Raw genomic sequence first — 25076 nt, forward strand, 5'->3', positions numbered from 1 at the left:
CATACCACATACCATTACACAACTGCCAGTATCAGACTCTTTAGAGAATGGAACTAAACCCATACCATGACACAACTGCCAGTATCAGACTCTTTAGAGAATGGAAATAAACCCATACCACATACCATTACACAACTGCCAGTATCAGACTCTTTAGAGAATGGAACTAAACCCATACCACATACCATTACACAACTGCCAGTATCAGACTCTTTAGAGAATGGAACTAAACCCATACCACATACCATTACACAACTGCCAGTATCAGACTCTTTAGAGAACGGAACTAAACCCATACCACATACCATTACACAACTGCCAGTATCAGACTCTTTAGAGAATGGAACTAAACCCATACCACATACCATTACACAACTGCCAGTATCAGACTCTTTAGAGAATGGAACTAAACCCATACCATGACACAACTGCCAGTATCAGACTCTTTAGAGAATGGAACTAAACCCATACCACATACCATTACACAACTGCCAGTATCAGACTCTTTAGAGAACAGCAAAACAGATTCCAGAATAAAATCATCTAAAGCTCCAGTGTCTCCTAAGATCTTGATTGAAACATTTTGGTTGCCATCTACCAGGGACACTACACCATCTGATGTAAAGGCTGAAAAATCACAGTGGGAAGACTGAGAATCAAACTCAACGAGTGGCTGAAAAAGCTCACCATGGTGGTCAGAGCCTGTAACAGGACTTGCCATCACAGCAGGTTTAACCTGACCTGACTTTTTTTGATTTAAGCAGAGGACAATCTTTCTTCCAATGTCCTTCAACTAAACAGTAGCGACGGGTATTAGTATTAACCGGTGCTTTAAGTCCTCCAGACACAAACTTCTGCTGAGGTCTTTGGAAAGAAGCCCCAGAAAAAGGTGACCTACTATTCCTAGGAGTAAAGTTATCTTTATGGTACATGTCACTGTTTGACTCAAAATGGCTTTTATGTGTTAGCCTGTACTCATCTGCAAGGATTGCTGCATCACTTGGAGACTTAACTTTACGTTCATTCATGTACGTAGCAACCTGGTCAGACACAGAATTTGTTGAAATGTTCTAACACAATCAAATTAGACAGACCCTTAAAAGTACTAACTTCAGAAGCTGTACACCAACGATTAAATGCAGAAGTATATAGGGGTCAGCCAGAAGAGCCAAGGGAAAAGCTGCAGCTGGTCAAAAATAAAGATTGAGCGTTCAAACGATCCAAGAGGCCTGCCACTGATGTGATTCCAAAACACATAGTACACAGCCCAAATGTGCAAACGTTTGGCACGAAACCACTGAGCCATGGAAGGAGATCTTTACTGGCTGCTACTGTTGAATCTGTTCAATTTGTAAGTCGCTCTGGATAAGAGCGTCTGCTAAATGACTTAAATGTAATGTAAATGTTGAAGATCAGGCATGATATGACAAAGCTTCTCACTGGCCAATCAGCACGATGCACCGGTTCCAGAGAAGTCGTCATGGTGACAAACATACTACCTATGCATGTGAGAAATGCAAAGCGCCACTGCACATTGAGTGCTTCAAGATATACCATGGACAGTAGAAAAGGAGATAAGACCGAATGGGAAAAATAGAAAAGCCGATAAAGGGTGAGGAGAAGCAGTACAACGGATTATAGGAAGTCCAACCCTATTACAGGGGCTGAGTCACTGCTCTTCCATGCCGTCCCTAGGAGGGGTGCGTCACTTGAGTAGGTGGCGAAGATCTTTGTGGGCTATACTCAGCCTTGTCTCAGGATGGTAAGTTGGTGGTTGAAGATATCCCTCTAGTGGTGTGGGGGCTGTGCTTTGGCAAAGTGGGTGGGGTTATATCCTGCCTGTTTGTCTGGGGGTATCATCGGATGGGGCCACAGTGTCTCCTGACCCCTCCTGTCTCAGCCTCCAGTATTTATTCTGCAGGAGTTTATGTGTCGGGGGGCTGGGGTCAGTCTGTTATATCTGGAGTACTTCTCCAGTCTTATCCGGTGTCCTGTGTGAATTTAAGTATGCTCTCTCTAAGTCTCTTTCTCTCAGAGGACCTGAGCCCTAGGACCATGCCTCAGGACTACCTGGCATGATGACTCCTTGCTGTCCCCAGTCCACTTGGCTGTGCTGCTGCTTCAGTTTCAACTGTTCTGCCTGCGGCTATGGAACCCTGACCTGTTCACCGGACAGAGAGACAGCAGGAGTGGTAGAGATAATCTTAATGATCGGCTATGAAAAGCCAGCTGACATTTACTCCTGAGCTGCTGACTTGTTGCACCCTCGACAACTACTGTGATTATTATTATTATACCTTGCTGGTCATTTATGAACATTTCAACATCTTGGCCATGTTCTGATATAATCTCCACCAGAAGAGGCCAGAAGCCAGAAGAGGACTGGCCACCCCTCATAGCCTGGTTCCTCTCTAGGTTTCTTCCTAGGTTTTGGCCTTTCTAGGGAGTTTTTCCTAGCCACCGTGCTTCTACACCTGCATTGCTTGCCGTTTGGGGTTTTAGGCTGGGTTTCTGTACAGCACTTTGAGATATCAGCTGATATAAGAAGGGCTTCATAAATAAATTAGATTTGAAGATTGTAGGCGAAATGCCAGGGGAATGGATTCTAAAGTTAACACATTTAAATATGACCAAACACTCCTTGCAAACTCAGAAGGCCTTAGAGTTTGTTTAAATCATTAGACATTTTAAGTAGTTTTTTACTTTTTTTAAATACATTTACATTTTATGTCATCTTATTCTGGAATGGAGTTCTAGAATGGACAAAAGAAGGGGTCACGCGGAATTAGAATAGGGGTTACCAAACCTAAAAATAACTGGTGCGGTGGTTATGGAGAACCACATGGGGAAAAGGAGACCAGTGAATCGTTAGACTTGGTGGAGAGATACTGTCGCCGTGTTGTGGGATTTATTGGAAGGGGTCTTTTTAATGCAGTTAAATTGGGTATGCAGGATGATGGAAGTGTTTTGAAGAAGTATTTAAATGGACAGGGAGAGAAAAAAAATCCTAATGAGAAATGATCTCATTATAAAGTAACGGAAGAGTGGGATTTAATTATAAAATTAATGAGAAATCACCCGTCTTTATCAAAATTGTACCATTAGATTATTATTTCCGTAGGGAGTTATAATTCTAAGTTGATTAGTATTTTGAATTTGTTTATTTTTGATTTAACATGTTTTTGTTTTTTTTGTCACATGAGCAAAAGTGGAAAATGACCAGTTCCCTGAGGTTCTGGTCTTTGTGGTACTTATACAGTGGTACTGTGTTCAGGCTGCATATAGAAAGGGAAATATCTGTTAATAAGGGATGACAGTTACTTCAAATGGATTGTGATACATGTATTGCTGATTTCATGTGTTTTGATACAAACGCCACCAGATTGGGATCCTGGAGTGGGAATTCTGCGAGGGGTTAGGGTGCTAACTTCATGATGTGGTAACTCTTCCTAGAGGTCGCCAGTAGAATAAGGGAATACGGACTACTTTAGAAAATGGTTTTAGCAGGAACAGTATGTTATGCTTTTTGACATTTGTCTTAGAGATGTTATTAAGAAAAGGTTAATGTCATAATTCCTCATATAGTCAAGGTTTGTCTAGTTTCCTGAAACAAATATAATGAACTTAACCTCAAAAAGCACAGATCATAACAGTTATCATGGAAGGTAACGTCAGATTATGTCTTAATGCATGGTAGGAATAATTTGAACATAAACAGTGTGTGTAAACCTCAAAACCCTCCCTAACCGGCTGAAGAAAGAGTGACAAAGGCAGGCAATGAGAGACAGTGACCTTTACCACTCTTATCTGAGTCCGAGCCATAAACCAGGGCGGGGGTGCTGAGAGCGCGTGTGGAGTGAGCGTGGAGAGAGAGAGAGAGAACAAGCTCAGGTGAGAGACTCGTGTATGTGGGGGAAACGGAAGTATCGACTTGGATATTAAAATCGGGACATGATCAAGGGCCATGAAATGTGACAGGCAAAAGTTACAAGTGCCGTTGGGAAAATGAACTGTAAACGATATCTGAAGAAGACACGCTAGAATGATCTGAAGAAGACACGCTAGAATGATAAGTGCCGGGTGAAGGAAAGGAGGGGGGGGGGGGGTAGTGGTATATGCCCTGCTAACTATTTAGACTAAGAATGCATTGAGATAAAGAAAAACCGTATCAGGCCACTCATGGCAGGAAAAGAGGGACAAAGGGGGGCTGTATTGAGAAGAGTTGTGACCAACAATAACAAGTTGTTAATAAATGTATGTTCTAACAGGGATGATCTGTGCTTGGTTGATAAACTGGAATTAGAGCCCTAGACTCAAAGTCAGCACTGAGTTCTGTCATTCTACATTTGGGTTGGATAATTTATAAAAATGTTTAAGTTGTGATTGGGGTACAGCGAGAGAGAGGATTGCTAAAGCACGATGAGGGGTAGGGGCGCTGATAACATTTATTTGGGGAGTCTCCAGCTTTCTCTAAGATAACATTTATTTGGGAAGACCATGAAAGAGTCTCCAGAAACGTTTCTCTAAGTGTCATCCTGAGGGGAGGTGGTTTGTGTTGGGGGGGGTGGATGACAGCTTGGAGGGGGATGACAGCTTGGATGGATGACAGCTTGGGACGACCATGAAAGAGTCTCCAGAAATGTTTCTCTAAGTGTAATCCTGAGGGGAGGTGGTTTGTGTTGGGGGGGGAAATGGATGACAGTTTGGGGGGGTGACAGCTTGGGACGACCATGAACGTTTTTAGTTTTACCCTGTATTCAGAGTTTTAATGTTACATCGCATCAATGAGTGGTGCTAAGTTATTAAACATGTACTTTCTTTCTCTCTTTCCTTTCCAAGCCAATCTGTTTTTAGGTTTTGTGGAACATGAGGGTGTTCATTGTTCCAGAGGAGGGAATTATGTATATTGACTAACTGATTTGAGAATGTTAGTATGTATATAACTGTAGAAAATGCATTAGGAGTAGTGACTAGTGTGTTATGGGTTAGATGTAGTGATAGAGGAGTATAGTGTGTTATGGGTTAGATGTAGTGATAGAGGACTATAGTGTGTTATGGGTTAGATGTAGTGATAGAGGAGTAGTGTGTTATGGGTTAGATGTAGTGATAGAGGAGTATAGTGTGTTATGGGTTAGATGTAGTGATAGAGGAGTATAGTGTGTTATGGGTTAGATGTAGTGATAGAGGAGTATAGTGTGTTATGGGTTAGATGTAGTGATAGAGGAGTATAGTGTGTTATGGGGTAGATGTAATGATAGAGTATAGCTTACCACTATTTTCAATGGACAGTACGATAATTATAAGCCCAAGTCCTTCCAAAATGCAGTTCCTATGGCTTCCACTAGATGTCAGTCATTAGAAAGACTTTCAGGCTGTTTTTTGGGAAAATGACCCAGAAATTGTAGTTATTCTAGGTGGCTCCCATTTTGGCTGTAGTGTTTCCAAGCGCGTGGAGGAAAGCGCAATCTTTCTTATTTATCTCCCGTAATGAACATACTATTCTTCGTTTTAAATTTTATAGTTTATTTACGTATTAGGATACCTAAGGTTTGATTAGAAACGTTGTTTGACTTGTTTGGAAAAGTTTATTGGTAACGTTTGGGATTCATTTTGTATGCATTTTGATGGAGGGAAACTGGGTGGATTATTGACTGAAGCGCGCCAGCTAAACTGAGTTTTTATGGATATAAAGAAGGACATTATCGAACAAAAGTACCATTTGTGATGTAACTGAGACCTATTGGAGTGCCAACAGAGGAAGATCAAAGGTAAGGCATTTTTATATCGCTATTTCTGACTTTCGTGTCGCACCTGCCTGGTTGAAATATGATTTTCATGCGTTTGTATGTGGGGCTCTGTCCTCAGATAATCGCATGGTTTGCTTTCGCCGTAAAGCCTTTTTGAAATCTGACACGCGGCTGGATTAACAAGAAGTTAAGCTTTATTTTGTTATATAACACATTTTCAAGAATGTTAAATATTTGAATTTAGTATTTTTGAATTACGTGCTCTGCAATTTCACTGGATATTGGCCAGGTGGGAGGCTACCGTCCCACCTACCCTAGAAAGATTACAGAGTTCCTCTGTCCATTGTGTTCTTTTGACTATCTTAATATTTTCATTGGTCAGTCTGAGATATGGCTTTTTCTTTGCAACTCTGCCTAGAAGGCCAACATCCCATGAGCTTGATGCCTTGATAAGCTCCTTTCCTGAGGACGGCTCACCTCTCACAGTTCTGGGCGACTTTAACCTCCCCACGTCTACCTTTGACTCATTCCTCTCTGCCTCCTTCTTTCCACTCCTCTCCTCTTTTGACCTCACCCTCTCACCTTTCCCCCCTACTCACAAGGCAGGAAATACGCTCGACCTCATCTTTACTAGATGCTGTTCTTCCACTAACCTCATTGCAACTCCCCTCCAAGTCTCCGACCACTACCTTGTATCCTTTTCCCTCTCGCTCTCATCCAACACTTCCCACACTGCCCCTACTCGGATGGTATCGCGCCGTCCCAACCTTCGCTCTCTCTCCCCCCGCTACTCTCTCCTCTTCCATCCTATCATCTCTTCCCTCTGCTCAAACCTTCTCCAACCTATCTCCTGATTCTGCCTCCTCAACCCTCCTCTCCTCCCTTTCTGCATCCTTTGACTCTCTATGTCCCCTATCCTCCAGGCCGGCTCGGTCCTCCCCCCGCTCCGTGGCTCGACGACTCATTGCGAGCTCACAGAACAGGGCTCCGGGCAGCCGAGCGGAAATGGAGGAAAACTCGCCTCCCTGCGGACCTGGCATCCTTTCACTCCCTCCTCTCTACATTTTCCTCTTCTGTCTCTGCTGCTAAAGCCACTTTCTACCACTAAATTCCAAGCATCTGCCTCTAACCCTAGGAAGCTCTTTGCCACCTTCTCCTCCCTCCTGAATCCTCCTCCCCTCCCCCTCTCTGCAGATGACTTCGTCAACCATTTTGAAAAGAAGGTCGACGACATCCGATCCTCGTTTGCTAAGTCAAACGACACCGCTGGTTCTGCTCACACTGCCCTACCCTGTGCTCTGACCTCTTTCTCCCCTCTCTCCAGATGAAATCTCGCGTCTTGTGACGGCCGGCCGCCCAACAACCTGCCCGCTTGACCCTATCCCCTCCGCTCTTCTCCAGACCATTTCCGGAGACCTTCTCCCTTACCTCACCTCGCTCATCAACTCATCCCTGACCGCTGGCTACGTCCCTTCAGTCTTCAAGAGAGCGAGAGTTGCACCCCTTCTGAAAAACCTACACTCGATCCCTCCGATGTCAACAACTACAGACCAGTATCCCTTCTTTCTTTTCTCTCCAAAACTCTTGAACGTGCCGTCCTTGGCCAGCTCTCCCGCTATCTCTCTCAGAATGACCTTCTTGATCCAAATCAGTCAGGTTTCAAGACTAGTCATTCAACTGAGACTGCTCTTCTCTGTATCACGGAGGCGCTCCGCACTGCTAAAGCTAACTCTCTCTCCTCTGCTCTCATCCTTCTAGACCTATCGGCTGCCTTCGATACTGAACCATCAGATCCTCCTCTCCACCCTCTCCGAGTTGGGCATCTCCGGCGCGGCCCACGCTTGGATTGCGTCCTACCTGACAGGTCGCTCCTACCAGGTGGCGTGGCGAGAATCCGTCTCCACACCACGTGCTCTCACCACTGGTGTCCCCCAGGGCTCTGTTCTAGGCCCTCTCCTATTCTCGCTATACACCAAGTCACTTGGCTCTGTCATAACCTCACATGGTCTCTCCTATCATTGCTATGCAGACGACACACAATTAATCTTCTCCTTTCCCCTTCTGATGACCAGGTGGCGAATCGCATCTCTGCATGTCTGGCAGACATATCAGTGTGGATGACGGATCACCACCTCAAGCTGAACCTCGGCAAGACGGAGCTGCTCTTCCTCCCGGGGAAGGACTGCCCGTTCCATGATCTCGCCATCACGGTTGACAACTCCATTGTGTCCTCCTCCCAGAGCGCTAAGAACCTTGGCGTGATCCTGGACAACACCCTGTCGTTCTCAACTAACATCAAGGCGGTGGCCCGTTCCTGTAGGTTCATGCTCTACAACATCCGCAGAGTACGACCCTGCCTCACACAGGAAGCGGCGCAGGTCCTAATCCAGGCACTTGTCATCTCCCGTCTGGATTACTGCAACTCGCTGTTGGCTGGGCTCCCTGCCTGTGCCATTAAACCCCTACAACTCATCCAGAACGCCGCAGCCCGTCTGGTGTTCAACCTTCCCAAGTTCTCTCACGTCACCCCGCTCCTCCGCTCTCTCCACTGGCTTCCAGTTGAAGCTCGCATCCGCTACAAGACCATGGTGCTTGCCTACGGAGCTGTGAGGGGAACGGCACCTCAGTACCTCCAGGCTCTGATCAGGCCCTACACCCAAACAAGGGCACTGCGTTCATCCACCTCTGGCCTGCTCGCCTCCCTACCACTGAGGAAGTACAGTTCCCGCTCAGCCCAGTCAAAACTGTTCGCTGCTCTGGCCCCCCAATGGTGGAACAAACTCCCTCACGACGCCAGGACAGCGGAGTCAATCACCACCTTCCGGAAACACCTGAAACCCCACCTCTTTAAGGAATACCTAGGATAGGATAAAGTAATCCCTCTCACCCCCCCCCTTAAAAGATTTAGATGCACTACTGTTCCACTGGATGTCATAAGGTGAATGCACCAATTTGTACGTCGCTCTGGATAAGAGCGTCTGCTAAATTACTTAAATGTAAATGTAATCCCGGAGTCGCCTCTTCACTGTTGACGTTGAGACTGGTGTTTTGCGGGTACGATTTAATGAAGCTGCCAGTTGAGGACTTGAGGCGTCTTTCTCAAACTAGACACTTGTCCTATTGCTCAGTTATGCACCGGGGGCCTCCCACTCCTCTTTCTATTCTGGTTAGAGCCAGTTTGTGCTGTTCTATGAAGGAGTAGTACACAGAATTGTACAATATCTTAATGGCAATTTCTCACATGGAAGCCTTATTTTCTCAGAACAAGAATAGACTGAGGAGTTTCAGAAGAAAGTTTTGTAATCGAACCATTTTGTAATCGAACCCACAAATGCTGATGCTCCAAATACTCAACTAGTCTAAAGAACAGTTTTATTGCTTCTTTAAATCAGGACAACAGTTTTCAGCTGTGCTAACATAATTGCAAAAGGGCTTTCGGATGATCAATTATCCTTTTAAAATTATAAACTTGGATTAGCTATTACAACGTGCCATTGGAACACAGGAGTGATGGTTGCTGATAATGGGCCTTTGTACACCTATGTAGATATTCCATCAAAAATCTGCCATTTCCAGCTACAACAGTCATTTACAACATTAACCATGTCTACACTGTGTTTCTGATCAATTTGATGTTATTTCAAATGGACAAAAGAAAGTGAATTTCTTTCAAAAACAAGGACATTTCTAAGTGACCCCAAAGTTTTGAATGGTAGTATAACACACTGTATATTGTATCAAAAACAATTTTATTGATTTCGATATGGGCAATTCCATACAAGATTGGCCAAAATATTTATAATGTTTTGGATCTTCATGAAATGAAATCCATAGAAAGGTCCTTTGGGTTTTAATTTCAATGGATTTCATTTCAGGAAGATCCAAAACATTATAAATATCTTTGCGTCACTCCCGTATGGAATGCCCTATACGTGCCCATTTCTACTAAATAGATTGACTGGGTACCAGGAAGAAGAGAAAACCAGCTGACACTTATTTTTGTTAATAGGCCTTTACATGCAATTAAACCATGATCATACAGTAACATCTGGTGATTCCCAGAGGATATCCCAAAGGCTCAGTCTTGTGTGAGCTTCATACATACCGATGTCCTCCAGGCTCATGACTTGTCCTGAGATGGCGGGGAGGACAGTCTGGGCAGGAAGCCCCTTCTCGTGCAGGAAGGTCATTGCATAAGTCTGCAGCTCCAGCAGAGAGGGGTTCTGACTGTCCTCAGAGTTCATTACCTTCAGGACGTACTCGTTGTCCTCACTGACCACCAAGCGGAAGTTCTGGTCATCGTAGCTGGGCAGCGGGTGAATCTGGGACGGCGTCAAGTCAAAGAGCCTCTTCACTAGCTCAGACACCTGTAGATGGCTGAGGTTTGGTTTAGATTCCGCTAATGCCATTGATGCTACAGAGAAGGAATGCAAAGAAAAAAAGTCACGACGGGGGTGTAATCATTAGTCCAAATTAGTTTAAAACGAGAGTTTCTATTGGACCAATTCAGGTAGGTCCCTCCCCGTTTCGTTCCATTTAATTCAGTTTAAGAAACGTTCTGGAACAGAATTGACATAATGAATATACCCAAGAAAAATCTTAGACTGAAAAATATTTGGGGCGGCAGGGTAGCCTAGCGGTTAGAGCGTTGGACTAGTATCCGAGAGGTTGCAAGTTCAAATCCCCAAGCTGACATCTGTCGTTCTGCCCCTGAACAGGCAGTTAACCCACTGTTCCTAGGCCGTCATTGAAAATAAGAATTTGTTCTTAACCGACTGGCCTAGTTAAATAAAGGTTCAAATATATATATATATATATACACACATTCATATAAAACATCTCGAATGCAATTGGTATTACAATAATCAATGTTTACAAGTCACAAAGTACTTTCTAATCTAAAACAACTGTTTTGTCATTTTCTGGTAACACAAACATTGTTAAATGTAAAGGGCATAGCTATCAAGATAGTTAACATTCCAAGGCACATGAGATATTTGAAAAGTTCAAGTACAGCCACATTTGCTTCGCTGCAACCCGAATCTAGAAACCTTCGACATTGCTATCAGAATAGGAAAATCGCATTGAAAATACGGGCATAACTCGCTTTGTTTTTCCAGATCTGGCAGGGCTACATTGCGTCCAGAGTGAGAAATCTGCACACAATCAGAAAACACATACAGTGGGCGACGTTATCAGCACCCCTCCAGCAAGTGGCACAAGTCTCCAGAAAACGTTTTGTGTTTTGGAACCGAGGCACCTTTTCATTAGAACTTCGGATGAAATACGTTCCTAGACTCATAAATACTAGACTTCTAGCTAATATTAAGAACAACGATTTTTTTGTTGTTGGGTCTAGACTTCTGCTAACCCTTTTTAAAATCCCTTTAGCGTTGCTTGCTAGCCACATAGGTCAGCTGGCTACTTAGCTACAGCCATCAAGTAGTTGTTATGTCATCATATTTAGCCTATTCCACCGATTGTTGAATGCATCCTGGCCACTTGAACAGAGTGTGAATAGGGTAATCCGGACACATTGACTCGTTCGTAACTCCGTGGTCAGAACTACGATCAGAAGACTAAAAACTACATGAACTGGCAAGTCTACACATGGCCATGGTTGTATCGAAACTAGGTCACATACTGTAGGCTTCCATTCAAACTTAAACGTAGCTATAATGTAAAGGGTTGTGGGACAATACATAGGCTTAGCTACATTTACTGTCTGCTAATAGTAATAATAATTAGTTAGCTAAAAACTAGTGATAAAAGTAAGGGTCACCTCTAACAAAAATAAATTCACATGACTGGACAGCTTTACTTTCACAAAACGCATTTGTCTTCACATTGCTAAAGTTAAATCACTCACCTGCGAGCACTGCAAATGTAGTTACCAATAACTAGAGCAGTAGCAAGTAATTGTATACTCTTCACAATGGTTTGCACAGAATTGTAAGTCGCTCTGGATAAGAACGTCTGCTAAATGACGTAAATGTAATTGAAAGACTCACTTTGTCCACCGGTGACATAACTGAGTGTGACGTCACTTCCGACGAAAAATAGTTGTTTAAGACCCACGGTATTTTGCAATATTTGTTTTTTTTTAATTAAGGACACACCTTTATTAATTAATTATGGTGGAAATTATGGTGGAAAATAAATACTAAATGACTAAATACTAAATACTAAATACTTTTTTGCAGCTCCTCGCCCAAGCCTCTCCAGGTTCTCCTTTACCCAAATCCAGATAGCAGATGTTCTGAAAGAGCTGCAAAACCTGGACCCGTACAAATCAGCTGAGCTTGACAATCTGGACCCTCTATTTCTGAAACTATCCGCCGCCATTGCCGCAACCCCTAATACCAGCCTGTTCAACCTCTCTTTCATATCGTCTGAGATCCCCAAGGATTGGAAAGCTGCCGCAGTCATCCCCCTCTTCAAAGGGGGAGACACCCTGGACCCAAACTGTTACAGACCTATATCCATCCTGCCCTGCCTATCTAAGGTCTTCAAAAGCCAAGTCAACAAACAGGTCACTGACCATCTCGAATCCCACCGTACCTTCTCCACTGTGCAATCTGGTTTCCGAGCCGGTCACGGGTGCACCTCAGCCACGCTCACGGTACTAAACGATATCATAACCGCCATCGATAAAAGACAGTACTGTGCAGCCGTCTTCATCGACCTTGCCAAGGCTTTTGACTCTGTCAATCACCATATTCTTATTGGCAGACTCAGTAGCCTGGGTTTTTCTGATGACTGCTTTGCCTGGTTGACCAACTACTTTGCAGACAGAGTTCAGTGTGTCAAATCGGAGGGCATGCTGTCCGGTCCTCTGGCAGTCTCTATGGGGGTGCCACAGGGTTCAATTCTCGGGCCGACTCTTTTCTCTGTATATATCAATGATGTTGCTCTTGCTGCGGGTGATTCCCTGATCCACCTCTACGCAGACGACACCATTCTATATACTTCCGTCCTGTCCTTGGACACTGTGCTATCTAACCTCCAAACGAGCTTCAATGCCATACACTCCTTCCGTGGCCTCCAACTGCTCTTAAACGCTAGTAAAAACCAAATGCATGCTTTTCAACCGTTCGCTGCCTGCACCCGCACGCCTGACTAGCATCACCACCCTGGATGGTTCCGACCTTGAATATGTGGACATCTATAAGTACCTAGGTGTCTGGCTAGACTGTAAACTCTCCTTCCAGACTCATATCAAACATCTCCAATCGAAAATCAAATCTAGAGTCGGCTTTCTATTCCGCAACAAAGCCTCCTTCACTCACGCCGCCAAACTTACCCTAGTAAAACTGACTATCCTACCGATCCTCGACTTCGGCGATGTCATCTACAAAATTGCTTCCAACACTCTACTCAGCAAACTGGATGCAGTTTATCACAGTGCCATCCGTTTTGTCACTAAAGCACCTTATACCAGCCACCACTGCGACTGTATGCTCTAGTCGGCTGGCCCTCGCTACATATTCGTCGCCAGACCCACTGGCTCCAGGTCATCTACAAGTCCATGCTAGGTAAAGCTCCGCCTTATCTCAGTTCACTGGTCACGATGGCAACACCCACCCGTAGCACTCGCTCCAGCAGGTGTATCTCACTGATCATCCCTAAAGCCAACACCTCATTTGGCCGCCTTTCGTTCCAGTTCTCTGCTGCCTGTGACTGGAACGAATTGCAAAAATCTCTGAAGTTGGAGACTTTTATCTCCCTCACCAACTTCAAACATCTGCTATCTGAGCAGCTAACCGATCGCTGCAGCTGTACATAGTCCATCGGTAAATAGCCCACCCATTTTTACCTACCTCATCCCCATACTGTTTTTATTTATTTACTTTTCTGCTCTTTTGCACACCAATATCTCTACCTGTACATGACCATCTGATTATTTATCACTCCAGTGTTAATCTGAAAAATTGTAATTATTCGCCTACCTCCTCATGCCTTTTGCACACAATGTATATAGACTCCCCTTTTTTCTACTGTGTTATTGACTTGTTAATTGTTTACTCCATGTGTAACTCTGTGTTGTCTGTTCACACTGCTATGCTTTATCTTGGCCAGGTCGCAGTTGCAAATGAGAACTTGTTCTCAACTAGCCTACCTGGTTAAATAAAGGTGAAATATACATATATATATATTTTTTTTTAATCGTAGTTACTCCACAATGCTAACCTAATTGACAGAGGGAAAAGACAGAAGCCTGTACCAGGCACTAAAGTAATAATGGGAGAATATAAATTGGCAAAGCAATTTACTCTTTGTCCTGAATTCAAAGTGTTACGTTTGGTGCAAATCCAATACAACACATTAATGATTACCACTCTGTCACGTCCTGAGCTTTTATTCTCTATGATGGTTAGGTCGGGGTGTGATTAAGGGTGGGTTATCTAGGTAAATTATATTTCTATGTTGGCCTGGTATGGTTCCCAATCAGAGGCAGCTGTTTATCGTTGTCTCTGATTGGGGATCATATCTAGGTAGCCATTTCCCCATTGTGCTTTGTGGGATCTTGTCTAGGTATAGTTGCCTGCGAGCACTACTCTGAGCTTCACGGTTCTTTTGTTCGCTTTATTGTTTTTGTTCTTTAAGTTTCTCTTCCAAATAAAAGGATGGAAACAAACCACGCTGCATCTTGGTCCACTCCTTATAACGATCGTGACACACACATAATTTCAAGCATAGTGGTTGATGGCTGTATCATGTTATGGGTATGCTTGTAATCATTAAGGACTGGGGAGTTTTCCTGGATGAAAAATCAAATGGAATGGAGCTAAGCACAGGCAAAAGCCTAGAGGAAAACCTGGTTAAGTCTGCCTTCCATCAGACACAGATGAATTCACCTTTCAGCCAGACAATAACCTAAAACCAAGAAGACAATGAATGTCCCTGAGTGGCTGAATTACAGTTTTGACTTAAATCTACTTGAAAATCTGACCTGAAATGGTTGCCTAGCAATGATCAACAACCAATTTGACAAAGCTTGAATAATTTTGGGGAAAAACTATGGGGAAATGTTCTACAATTCAGGTGTGGAAAGCTCTTAGAGACATATCCAGAAAGACTCACAAGGTATTGACTCAGGGGTATTTCTGTAATTCATTTTCAATAAATGTGCAAAAATGTCTAACATATTTTCACTTATTATAAGTAGATGTGTGAGAAATAATAATATTATATTTAATCCTTTTGAATTCAAGCTAGATCAACAAATGTGGAATAAGTCATGGGGTATGAATACTTTCTGAAGGCACTGTAGTTAGCCATGAGAGAAAAAGTACTTTTTCAACAAAAAAAAAAAATTCCCCAAAAGTTTGTGAGTGATATTTTAATCACTTTAAAGGCTATTTTACATGGGAATCAGAATGACTGTTTGGGACCTTAAAGTTAAGATGGGTGGGGGAATTGTTTTATTTTTAGGCCTACCTGTCACGGCCGTCGTTCAAGGAAGACCAAAGCGCGGCGTGGCGAGCATATATTTTATTTTTATCAGAATGTCGCCAACACAAAACAACAGTGCCCCTAACAAAGACAACTTCCCACAATGACAGAGGGGAAAAAGGCTGCCTAAGTATGATTCCCAATCAGAGACAACGATAGACAGCTGTCCCTGATTGAGAACCATACCCGGCCAGAACATAGAAATACAAAAACATAGAAAACAGAACATAGAATGCCCACCCAAATCACACCCTGACCAAACCAAATAGAGACATAAAGAAGAGAAACTGTGAATTTTAGGGTTCTTCAGCAATTTCAACATCATCCTAAAAGACTCATGCAGTTGTGTTGTTTGGTCAGGTAAATTGTCAGTTTGACACTGACTCATTCAAAGCAGGTGAGAATGCTACACAAACACCTCTGAGGGGGAATCCCTGTAAATTAATTGTCGACCTGCCAACTCCGTACAGGAAAGAAAGGATGTGGTATGCTTCTCCTATGTGTGCAGTCTCACACAAAGGATGCAGTGTGATTTATGGATTTCAACCACACAATACTGTACATTTCTTCACCCGTTTTCACCCTCTTAAAAGGCTCATCAGAATCAATTTCACCTGGAGACACAAATGCATAAAAAAGCACCACTGCAGAACTCCTTGGCTAAGGAATGTTTACTTTTGTGACTACAGTAGGTTTCCCAATTTGGAAAAGTTATTGCAACATTTTGAAATGCTGACGCAATAAGTTTAACAATCTGTCCATCTTCCTTTCACTGTGCAAAACAAAGCTATCGCTGAAACACAAATAATTTCAATGACTCTAAACATGATGGCCTGCATTGTGGAAATATTGTTAAAATTCCAACTTCACAGCAAATTCTCCTGTGTTTTAAATCAACACAGACAGCATTACATTTAACACTATACGGGGTCCACACTTTTATAGTGTTGAATGAACACTTTGCTTAGTGTTAACGCTGTAAACACTTTGTCAGTGTCAGGGAATTAACACTTTTAGCATTAGGCAATAACATCTCAAAGATGTTTTAATACTACAACGTTTATATGGGGCGGCAGGGTAGCCTAGTGGTTAGAGCGTTGGACTAGTAACCGGAAGGTTGCAAGTTCAAACCCCCGAGCTGACAAGGTACAAATCTGTCATTCTGCCCCTGAACAAGGCAGTTCACCCACTGTTCCTCGGCCGTCATTGAAAATAAGAATTTGTTCTTAACTGACTTGCCTAGTTAAAAAGGTAAAACATATAGTTTTCACCAATGGTGGGCTAGTCTGTGTTGGCCTGATGTGGGATTGCTGTGGGCTAGCCTGTGTTGGCCTGATGTGGGATTGCTGTTCTGTGTTGGCCTGATGTGGGATTGCTGTGGGCTAGCCTGTGCCCTGATGTGGGATAAAAATATAGTTTTCACCAATGGTGGGCTGCCTGTTAAAAGGCCTGAAAATATAGTTTTCACCAATGATGTGGGATTGCCTGTGTTGGCCTGATGTGGGATTGCTGTGGGCTAGCCTGTGTTGGCCTGATGTGGGATTGCTGTGGGCTAACCTGCATCCACCCACCTGGTCCACCGAATACCCACATGGGGAAATGTTTGCTGGATCCCTGTATATTTTTGTTTATTGATCAGGTTGAGACTGCTGGCTTAGTTAGAGGACTTCAATGTTACATGACAGTTGTCATGACAACATGTTGTATAACCGAGTCAAACATGGTGTGTCTGGTATTTGACCCTAATTTAACTGACCACAGGCGTACGTGTGTGAGTAATGTGTGTATTTATTTTGGTTGGGGGCCCCCTAGAGGCCCTAAGCGGTCGCTTAATGCGCTTAGGGGCTAGGGCCGGCCCTAATCCTGGTGCTTATCTCAGGTTCCACATGGAGCTGTCTGTGTAGCCTGAACCCGAGGAGTCATGGCTGGGCGTTGACCCAGGCCAATCCTAGCTGCCTGTCACAAGCCATTCCCCCTGACTGACAGAGGCAAAGTGAAAATGTCAACTGGTCAACCACCTACACTACCCTCTCTGTCCTTCCCATAGCCGCCAGACAAAGGTGGAACTGGTTCTCTCTCTCTCTCTCTCTCTCTCTCTCTCTCTCTCTCTCTCTCCCTGAAAGGTTGACTGGATCGAGTCCCAGAGCTGACAAGGTAAAAATATGTAATTCTACCCCTGAGCAAGGCAGTTAATCCACAGTTCCTCGGGTGCGGAATACACGGATGTCAATTAAGGCAGCCCTCCGCACCTCTCTGATTCAGAGGGGTCGGGTTAAATGTGGAAGACACATTTCAATTGAATGAACTCAGTTGTACAACTGACCCTTTCTCTCTACCTCTCCAAATTAGGAAAGGAGACAGTGTGAGAGATTGGAGTCATGACAGCCTCTGTTTTTAGGGGTCTAGCCTTATTACAATTCGAATAGAATTTTATTTGTCACATGCACTGCTTATTTACAACCAACAATGCGGTTGAAGAAATAGAGTTAAGAAAATATTTACAAATAAACTAAAGTAAAAAAAAAAAATTAATGACATTGCAACAACGAGGCTATATACAGGGGGTACTGAGTCAATGTGCGGGGGCACAGGTTAGCCGAGGTAATTTGTAAAGTGACTATGCATAGATAATAAACAGAGAGTAGCAGCCGTGTAAAAAAAAAAGAGGGGGGGGGGGGTGTCAATGTAAATAGTCCGGGTGGCTTGGGGGTAGAAGATGTTTAGGAGCCTTTTAGTCCTAGACTTGGCGCTCCGGTACCGCTATGACTTGGGTGACTGGAGTCTTTGACAATTTTTAGGGCCTTCCTCTGACACCGCCTGGTATAGAGGTCCTGGATGGCAGGAAGCTTGGCCCCAGTGATGTACTGGGCCGTACGCACTACCCTCTTTAGCGCCTTACGGTCAGATGCCGAGCAGTTGCCATACCAGGCGGTGATGCAACCGGTCAGGATGAGCTCGAAGGTGCACCTGTAGAACTTTTCAAGGTCTGGGGACCAATGCCAAATATTTTTTGGACCATGATAGTTTGTTGGTGATAGTTTGTTGGTGAATTGGACACCAAGGAATTTGAAACTCTCGACCCGTTCCACTTCAGCCCCATCAATGTTAAATGGGGCCAGTTCGGCCCTCCTTTTCCTATAGTCCACAATCATCTCCTTTGTCTAGCTCACATTGAGGGAGAGGTTGCCATACGATGTCATCAACAAGCTCACTGTTGGTTGTAAAAATGCATCAAACTCAAATGAGGAAATCTGGGTAATGGAAATGAATGTAGAACAGCGTATCAGACCACATTCTTTCTCTGCATAGTCCAATACTGTACTTAGTCGAGTTTTAAAATCTACATATCCTCCATCAGATGGCGTCATTCTTGACAGGAGCCATCAGTGCAGACGGCTGTCGCGCTATCTGACACGAGACTGTAAATACTGTAATATACAATCACAGGTCTTCAGACAGAGAAGTAATAGCATCATTATAATGGGACTAGGGATAACCAAACAAATATTTCACATTCAGCATCATTTGGCTTATTAAAAAAAAGAAAAGATCTGGAGATGTATCCGAGCTGTGATTTGCCTTCTTGATTGGAAATGCAATTTCTATATGATTAGGTAGTTAAATCATATGGTAAGGGGATTATTTGTTGCTGTTTAAATCAAACCCTTCAGATTTTTTTTTGGGGGGGGGGGGGGGGCACTGTTCAGGCTTCACACTTCAGACAGATTCCAACTCTGAGTTTGGTAGGAGATAACAGCTCCGATGGAACAGAGGGGTTGGGTTAAATGCGGAAGACACATTTCAGTTGATCATACATTCTGTTGGACAACTTACTAGATATCCCCCTTTCCCTGTTGAGCATTTAAAACATTGAACTCATTTGTAACAGGAACAACGAAAAGCGGTGATATATAGTGTCGTAGTCTGAACACACACTGTGGGGGTTGCACAATGTATCTAGACATTAATGAGAAAAGACTATAGCTCAGAAAGATTCATATCAGACTCGGAGATGACAAATATTTTTCAGCAATCGTTACCTCATTCTCTTAGGTTTACAGTGAAATAGTCTTCACCTGGCAATCATTACCTCACTATTTTAGATTTACAGTGAAACAGTCCTCACCCGGCAGTCATTATCTCATTCTCTTAGGTTTACAGTGAAATAGTCCTCACCCGGAAGTCATTACCTCATTCTCTTAGGTTTACAATGAAATAGTCCTCAGTCATTACCTCATTCTCTTAGGTTTACAGTGAAACAGTCCTCACCTGGCAGTCATTACCTCATTCTCTTTACAATGAAATTACAAATGAGTTGAGATACAGTGGGGCAAAAAAGTATTTAGTCAGCCACCAATTGTGCAAGTTCTCCCACTTAAAAAGATGAGAGAGGCCTGTAATTTTCATCATAGGTACACTTCAACTATGACAGACAAAATGAGAAAGAAAAAATCCAGAAAATCACATTGTAGGATTTTTTATGAATTTATTTGTAAATGATGGTGGAAAATAAATATTTGGTCGCCTACAAACAAGCAAGATTTCTGGCTCTCACAGACCTGTAACTTCTTCTTTAACCTGTTGCGACGAGCAATCCCGTATCCGGGATCGTAATTATAGCCTCAAGCTCATTACCATAACGCAACGTTAACTATTCATGAAAATCGCAAATGAAATGAAATAAATATAATGGCTCTCAAGCTTAGCCTTTTGTTAACAACACTGTCATCTCAGATTTTCAAAATATGCTTTTCAACCATAGCAAAACAAGCATTTGTGTAAGAGTATTGATAGCTAGCATAGCATTAAGCCTAGCATTCAGCAGGCAACATTTTCACAAAAACAAGAAAAGCATTCAAATAAAATAATTTACCTTTGAAGAACTTCGGATGTTTTCAATGAGGAGACTCTCAGTTAGATAGCAAATGTTCAGTTTTTCCAAAAGATTATTTGTGTAGGAGAAATCGCTCTGTTTTGTTCATCACGTTTGGCTAAGAAAAAAACCTGTATCCGGGAGTGTAGTTATAGACTCAAGCTCATTACCATAACGCAACGTTAACTATTCATGAAAATCGCAAATGAAATGAAATAAATATATTGGCTCTCAAGCTTAGCCTTTTGTTAACAACACTGTCATCTCAGATTTTCAAAATATGCTTTTCAACCATAGCAAAACAAGCATTTGTGTAAGAGTATTGATAGCTAGCATAGCATTAAGCCTAGCATTCAGCAGGCAACATTTTCACAAAAACAAGAAAAGCATTCAAATAAAATAATTTACCTTTGAAGAACTTCGGATGTTGTCAATGAGGAGACTCTCAGTTAGATAGCAAATGTTCAGTTGTTCCAAAAAGATTATTTGTGTAGGAGAAATCGTTCCGTTTTGTTCATCACGTTTGGCTAAGAAAAAAAACGAAAATTCAGTCATCAAAACGCCAAACTTTTTTCCAAATTAACTCCATAATATCGACAGAAACATGGCAAATGTTGTTTAGAATCAATCCTCAAGGTGTTTTTCACATATCTATTCGATAAGTCATTCGTGGCAGTTTGGTTTCTCCTCTGAATCACATGGAAGAATACATGCAGCTGCCATTCACAGCCATATAAGGAGACATTGGAACACAGCGCCTCAAAAATCTGGCTCACTTCCTGTTTGAAGATTCATCTTGGTTAGTTCTGTGGCACTCACAGACAATATCTTTGCAGTTTTGGAAACGTCAGAGTGTTTTCTTTCCAAAGCTGTCAATTATATGCATAGTCAAGCATCTTTTCGTGACAAAATATCTTGTTTAACACGGGAACGTTTTTCATCCAAAAATGAAATACTGCCCCCAGAGGATCAAGAGGTTATAAGAGGCTCCTCTGTCCTCCACTCGTTACCTGTATTAATGGCACCTGTTTGAACTTGTTATCAGTATAAAAGACACCTGTCCACAACCTCAAACAGTCACACTCCAAACTCCACTATGGCCAAGAGCAAAGAGCTGTCAAAGGACACCAGAAACAAAATTGTTGACCTGCACCAGGCTGGGAAGACTGAATCTGCAATAGGTAAGCAGCTTGGTTTGAAGAAATCAACTGTGGGAGCAATTATTAGGAAATGGAAGACATACAAGACCACTGAAAATCTCCCTCGATCTGGGGCTCCACGCAAGATCTCACCCCGTGGGGTCAAAATTATCACAAGAATGGTGAGCAAAAATCCCAGAACCACACTGGGGGACCTAGTGAATGACCTGCAGAGAGCTGGGACCAAAGTAACAAAGCCTACCATCAGTAACACACTATGCCGCCAGGGACTCAAATCCTGCAGTGCCAGACGTGTCCCCCTGCTTAAGCCAGTACATGTCCAGGCCCATCTGAAGTTTGATAGAGAGCATTTGGATGATCCAGAAGAAAATTGGGAGAATGTCATATGGTCAGATGAAACCAAAATATAACTTTTTGGTAAAAACTCAACTTGTCGTGTTTGGAGGACAAAGAATGCTGAGTTGCATCCAAAGAACACCATACCTACTGTGAAGCATGGGGGTGGAAACATCATGCTTTGGGGCTGTTTTTCTGAAAAGGGACCAGGACGACTGATCCGTGTAAAGGAAAGAATGAATGGGGCCATGTATCGTGAGATTTTGAGTGAAAACCTCCTTCCATCAGCAAGGGCATTGAAGATGAAACGTGGCTGGGTCTTTCAGCATGACAATGATCCCAGACACACCTTGTTGGACTCATTCAGCAGTTTTTACCTAAATAATTAGAATACTATTTGGAATTTAATATTGGAAGATCCATTTATTTTCCAAAAACACAAGTTGAATATGATGCTATGGCTGCTTCCCGTTGACAATAACTTTTGATAAATATCCCAATGTCAAAACACAGTTTCGAAGTGTCCAAATCAATAATCAATAAGGGAGCGGTTGAAATGTACACAATTATTACCCAGAGGAAAGTGGGAGAGGGTCATGTTTTTTACATTTCAGTCAAATGGAGCGTTTAGTATTTATTTATTTAGTCCAGGGGAGGGTTTAGTATTTATTTATTTAGTCTAGGGGAGCATTTAGTATATGACAATGATCCCAAACACACTGCCCGGGCAACGAAGGAGTGGCTTCGTAAGAATCATTTCAAGGTCCTGGAGTGGCCTAGCCAGTCTCCAGATCTCAACCCCATAGAAAATCTTTGGAGGGAGTTGAAAGTCCGTGTTTCCGAGCAACAGCCCCAAAACATCACTGCTCTAGAGGAGATCTGCATGGGGGAATGGGCCAAAATACCAGCAACAGTGTGTGAAAACCTTGTGAAGACTTACAGAAAACGTTTGACCTCTGTCATTGCCAACCAAGGGTATATAACAAAGTATTGAGATAAACTTTTTTTATTGACCAAATACTTATAATATACACCATAATTTGCAAATAAAATCATTAAAAATCCTACAATGAGATTTTCTGGATTTCTTTTTCTCATTTTGTCTGTCATAGTTGAAGTGTATTATATTGGCCACAATTGGTGGCTGACTAAATACTTTTTTGCCCCACTGTAATGGAAATGTCACATTGAATTATTCTGTGTCAAATTCCTTCCATGAATAAACTTTAGTTTCCCATCCAGACTCTGTATGAAGTACTAATTTCTGCTTCCTAATTGGTGCAGTGCTCTGCCCCAGATGACTTACGTGGAGAACACTTTCAGAATATGGGGTTTATGACGCAGGTGTATAGTCCGTTTTAGTCCCAAGGCCTACAACAGCCTGATACTCGCATAATATAATGTTACCTCTCGATATATCAGACTTCTTGACACCACCCAAGGTCTAGTATATGGCAATAAGTCAGGTTTTTAATACTCTCGCAAGATTCACTCAGTGTGGCCATTAGCGAGGGGTTTCAGAAAATTAAAGCATATGAAAACAGATCTGCATCAGAATAATTTATGGCTGCACCCAATACCCAGACCAAAGCACCCAATACCCAGACCCAGGCACCCAATACCCAGACCCAAGCACCCAATACCCAGACCCAAGCACCCAATACCCAGACCCAGGCACCCAATACCCAGACCCAGGCACCCAATACCCAGACCCAGGCACACAATACCCAGAACCAAGCACCCAATACCCAGACCCAAGCACCCAATACCCAGACCCAAGCACCCAATACCCAGACCCAAGCACCCAATACCCAGACCCAAGCACCCAATACCCAGAACCAAGTACCCGATACCCAGACCCAGGCACCCAACCACCCGATACCCAGACCCAGGCACCCGATACCCAGACCCAGGCACCCAATACCCAGACACAAGCACCCAATACCCAGACCCAAGCACCCAATACCCAGACCCAAGCACCCAATACCCAGACCCAGGCACCCAATACCCAGACCCAGGCACCCAATACCCAGACCCAGGCACACAATACCCAGAACCAAGCACCCAATACCCAGACCCAAGCACCCAATACCCAGACCCAAGCACCCAATACCCAGAACCAAGTACCCAATACCCAGACCCAATACCCAGACCCAGGCACCCAATACCCAGACCCAAGCACCCAATACCCAGACCCAAGCACCCAATACCCAGACCCAGGCACCCAATACCCAGACCCAGGCACCCAATACCCAGACCCAGGCACACAATACCCAGAACCAAGCACCCAATACCCAGACCCAAGCACCCAATACCCAGACCCAAGCACCCAATACCCAGACCCAAGCACCCAATACCCAGAACCAAGTACCCAATACCCAGACCCAGGCACCCAATACCCAGACCCAACCACCCGATACCCAGACCCAGGCACCCAATACCCAGACCCAGGCACCCAATACCCAGACACAAGCACCCAATACCCAGACCCAAGCACCCAATACCCAGACCCAGGCACCCAATACCCAGACCTAAGCACCCAATACCCAGACCCAAGCACCCAATACCCAGACCCAAGCACCCAATACCCAGACACTAGCATCCAATACCCAGACCCAAGCACCCAATACCCTGACCCAAGCACCCAATACCCTGACCCAAGCACCCAATACCCAGACCCAAGGACCCAATACCCTGACACAAGCACCCAATACCGAGACCCAAGCACCCAATACCCAGACCCAAGCACCCAATAGCCTGACACAAGCACCCAATACCCAGACCCAAGCACCCAATACCCAGACCCAAGCACCCAATACCCAGACCCAAGCAGCCAATACCCAGACCCAAGCACCCAATACCCAGACCCAAGCACCCAATACCCAGACCCAAGCACCCAATACCCAGACCCAAGCACCCAATAACCAGACCCAAGCACCCAATACCCAGACCCAAGCACCCAATACCCAGACCCAATCACCCAATACCCAGACCCAAGCACCCAAGCACCCAATACCCAGACCCAAGCACCCAATAACCAGACCCAAGCACCCAATACCCAGTCCCAAGCACCCAATAACCAGACCCAAGCACCCAATACCCAGACCCAAGCAGCCAATACCCTGACACAAGCACCCAATACACAGACCCAAGTACCCAATACCCTGAGCCAAGCACCCAATACCCAGACCCAAGCACCAAATACCCACACCCAAGCACCCAATACCCAGACCCAAGCACCCAATACCCAGACCCAAGCAGCCAATACCCAGACACAAGCACCCAATACCCTGACCCAAGCACCCAATACCCAGACCCAAGCACCCAATACCCAGACCCAAGCACCTAATACCCAGACCCAAGCACCCAATACCCAGACGCAAGCACCCAATAGCCTGACCCAAGCACCCACCTTTAGGCTAACCTGGAGAGGCCCCTTTAGGCTAATCCTAACCTGGAGAGGCCCCTTTAGGCTAATCTTAACCTGGTGAGGCCCCTTTAGGC

General features: G+C 43.9%; 2 protein-coding genes across 2 annotated transcripts in view; one reads left to right on the forward strand and one right to left on the reverse strand.

Annotated features, from left to right (window-relative positions):
- The window catches only part of hykk.2 (hydroxylysine kinase, tandem duplicate 2), a 32137-nt gene extending 20372 nt beyond the window's left edge, over positions 1 to 11765 (reverse strand). Inside the window, exons 1-2 of the mRNA XM_029633563.2 lie at positions 11617 to 11765; positions 9853 to 10161 (exon numbers count right to left, since the gene is read on the reverse strand). Of these exons, the coding sequence (XP_029489423.2) occupies positions 9853 to 10156 (304 nt within the window). The 5' untranslated portion in view covers positions 10157 to 10161; positions 11617 to 11765. The remainder of the gene's footprint in view (positions 1 to 9852; positions 10162 to 11616) is intronic.
- An 11370-nt stretch (positions 11766 to 23135) lies between these two features.
- LOC135564619 (uncharacterized) lies at positions 23136 to 24107 on the forward strand. Its single transcript, XM_065009986.1, has one exon. It carries the CDS (start codon positions 23136 to 23138, stop codon positions 24105 to 24107), a length of 972 nt encoding a protein of 323 aa, XP_064866058.1.
- The last annotated feature ends 969 nt before the right edge of the window (positions 24108 to 25076 follow it).

This window comes from Oncorhynchus nerka, linkage group LG25 (genome assembly GCF_034236695.1).
Source record: "Oncorhynchus nerka isolate Pitt River linkage group LG25, Oner_Uvic_2.0, whole genome shotgun sequence".
Taxonomy (NCBI): Eukaryota; Metazoa; Chordata; class Actinopteri; order Salmoniformes; family Salmonidae; genus Oncorhynchus; species Oncorhynchus nerka.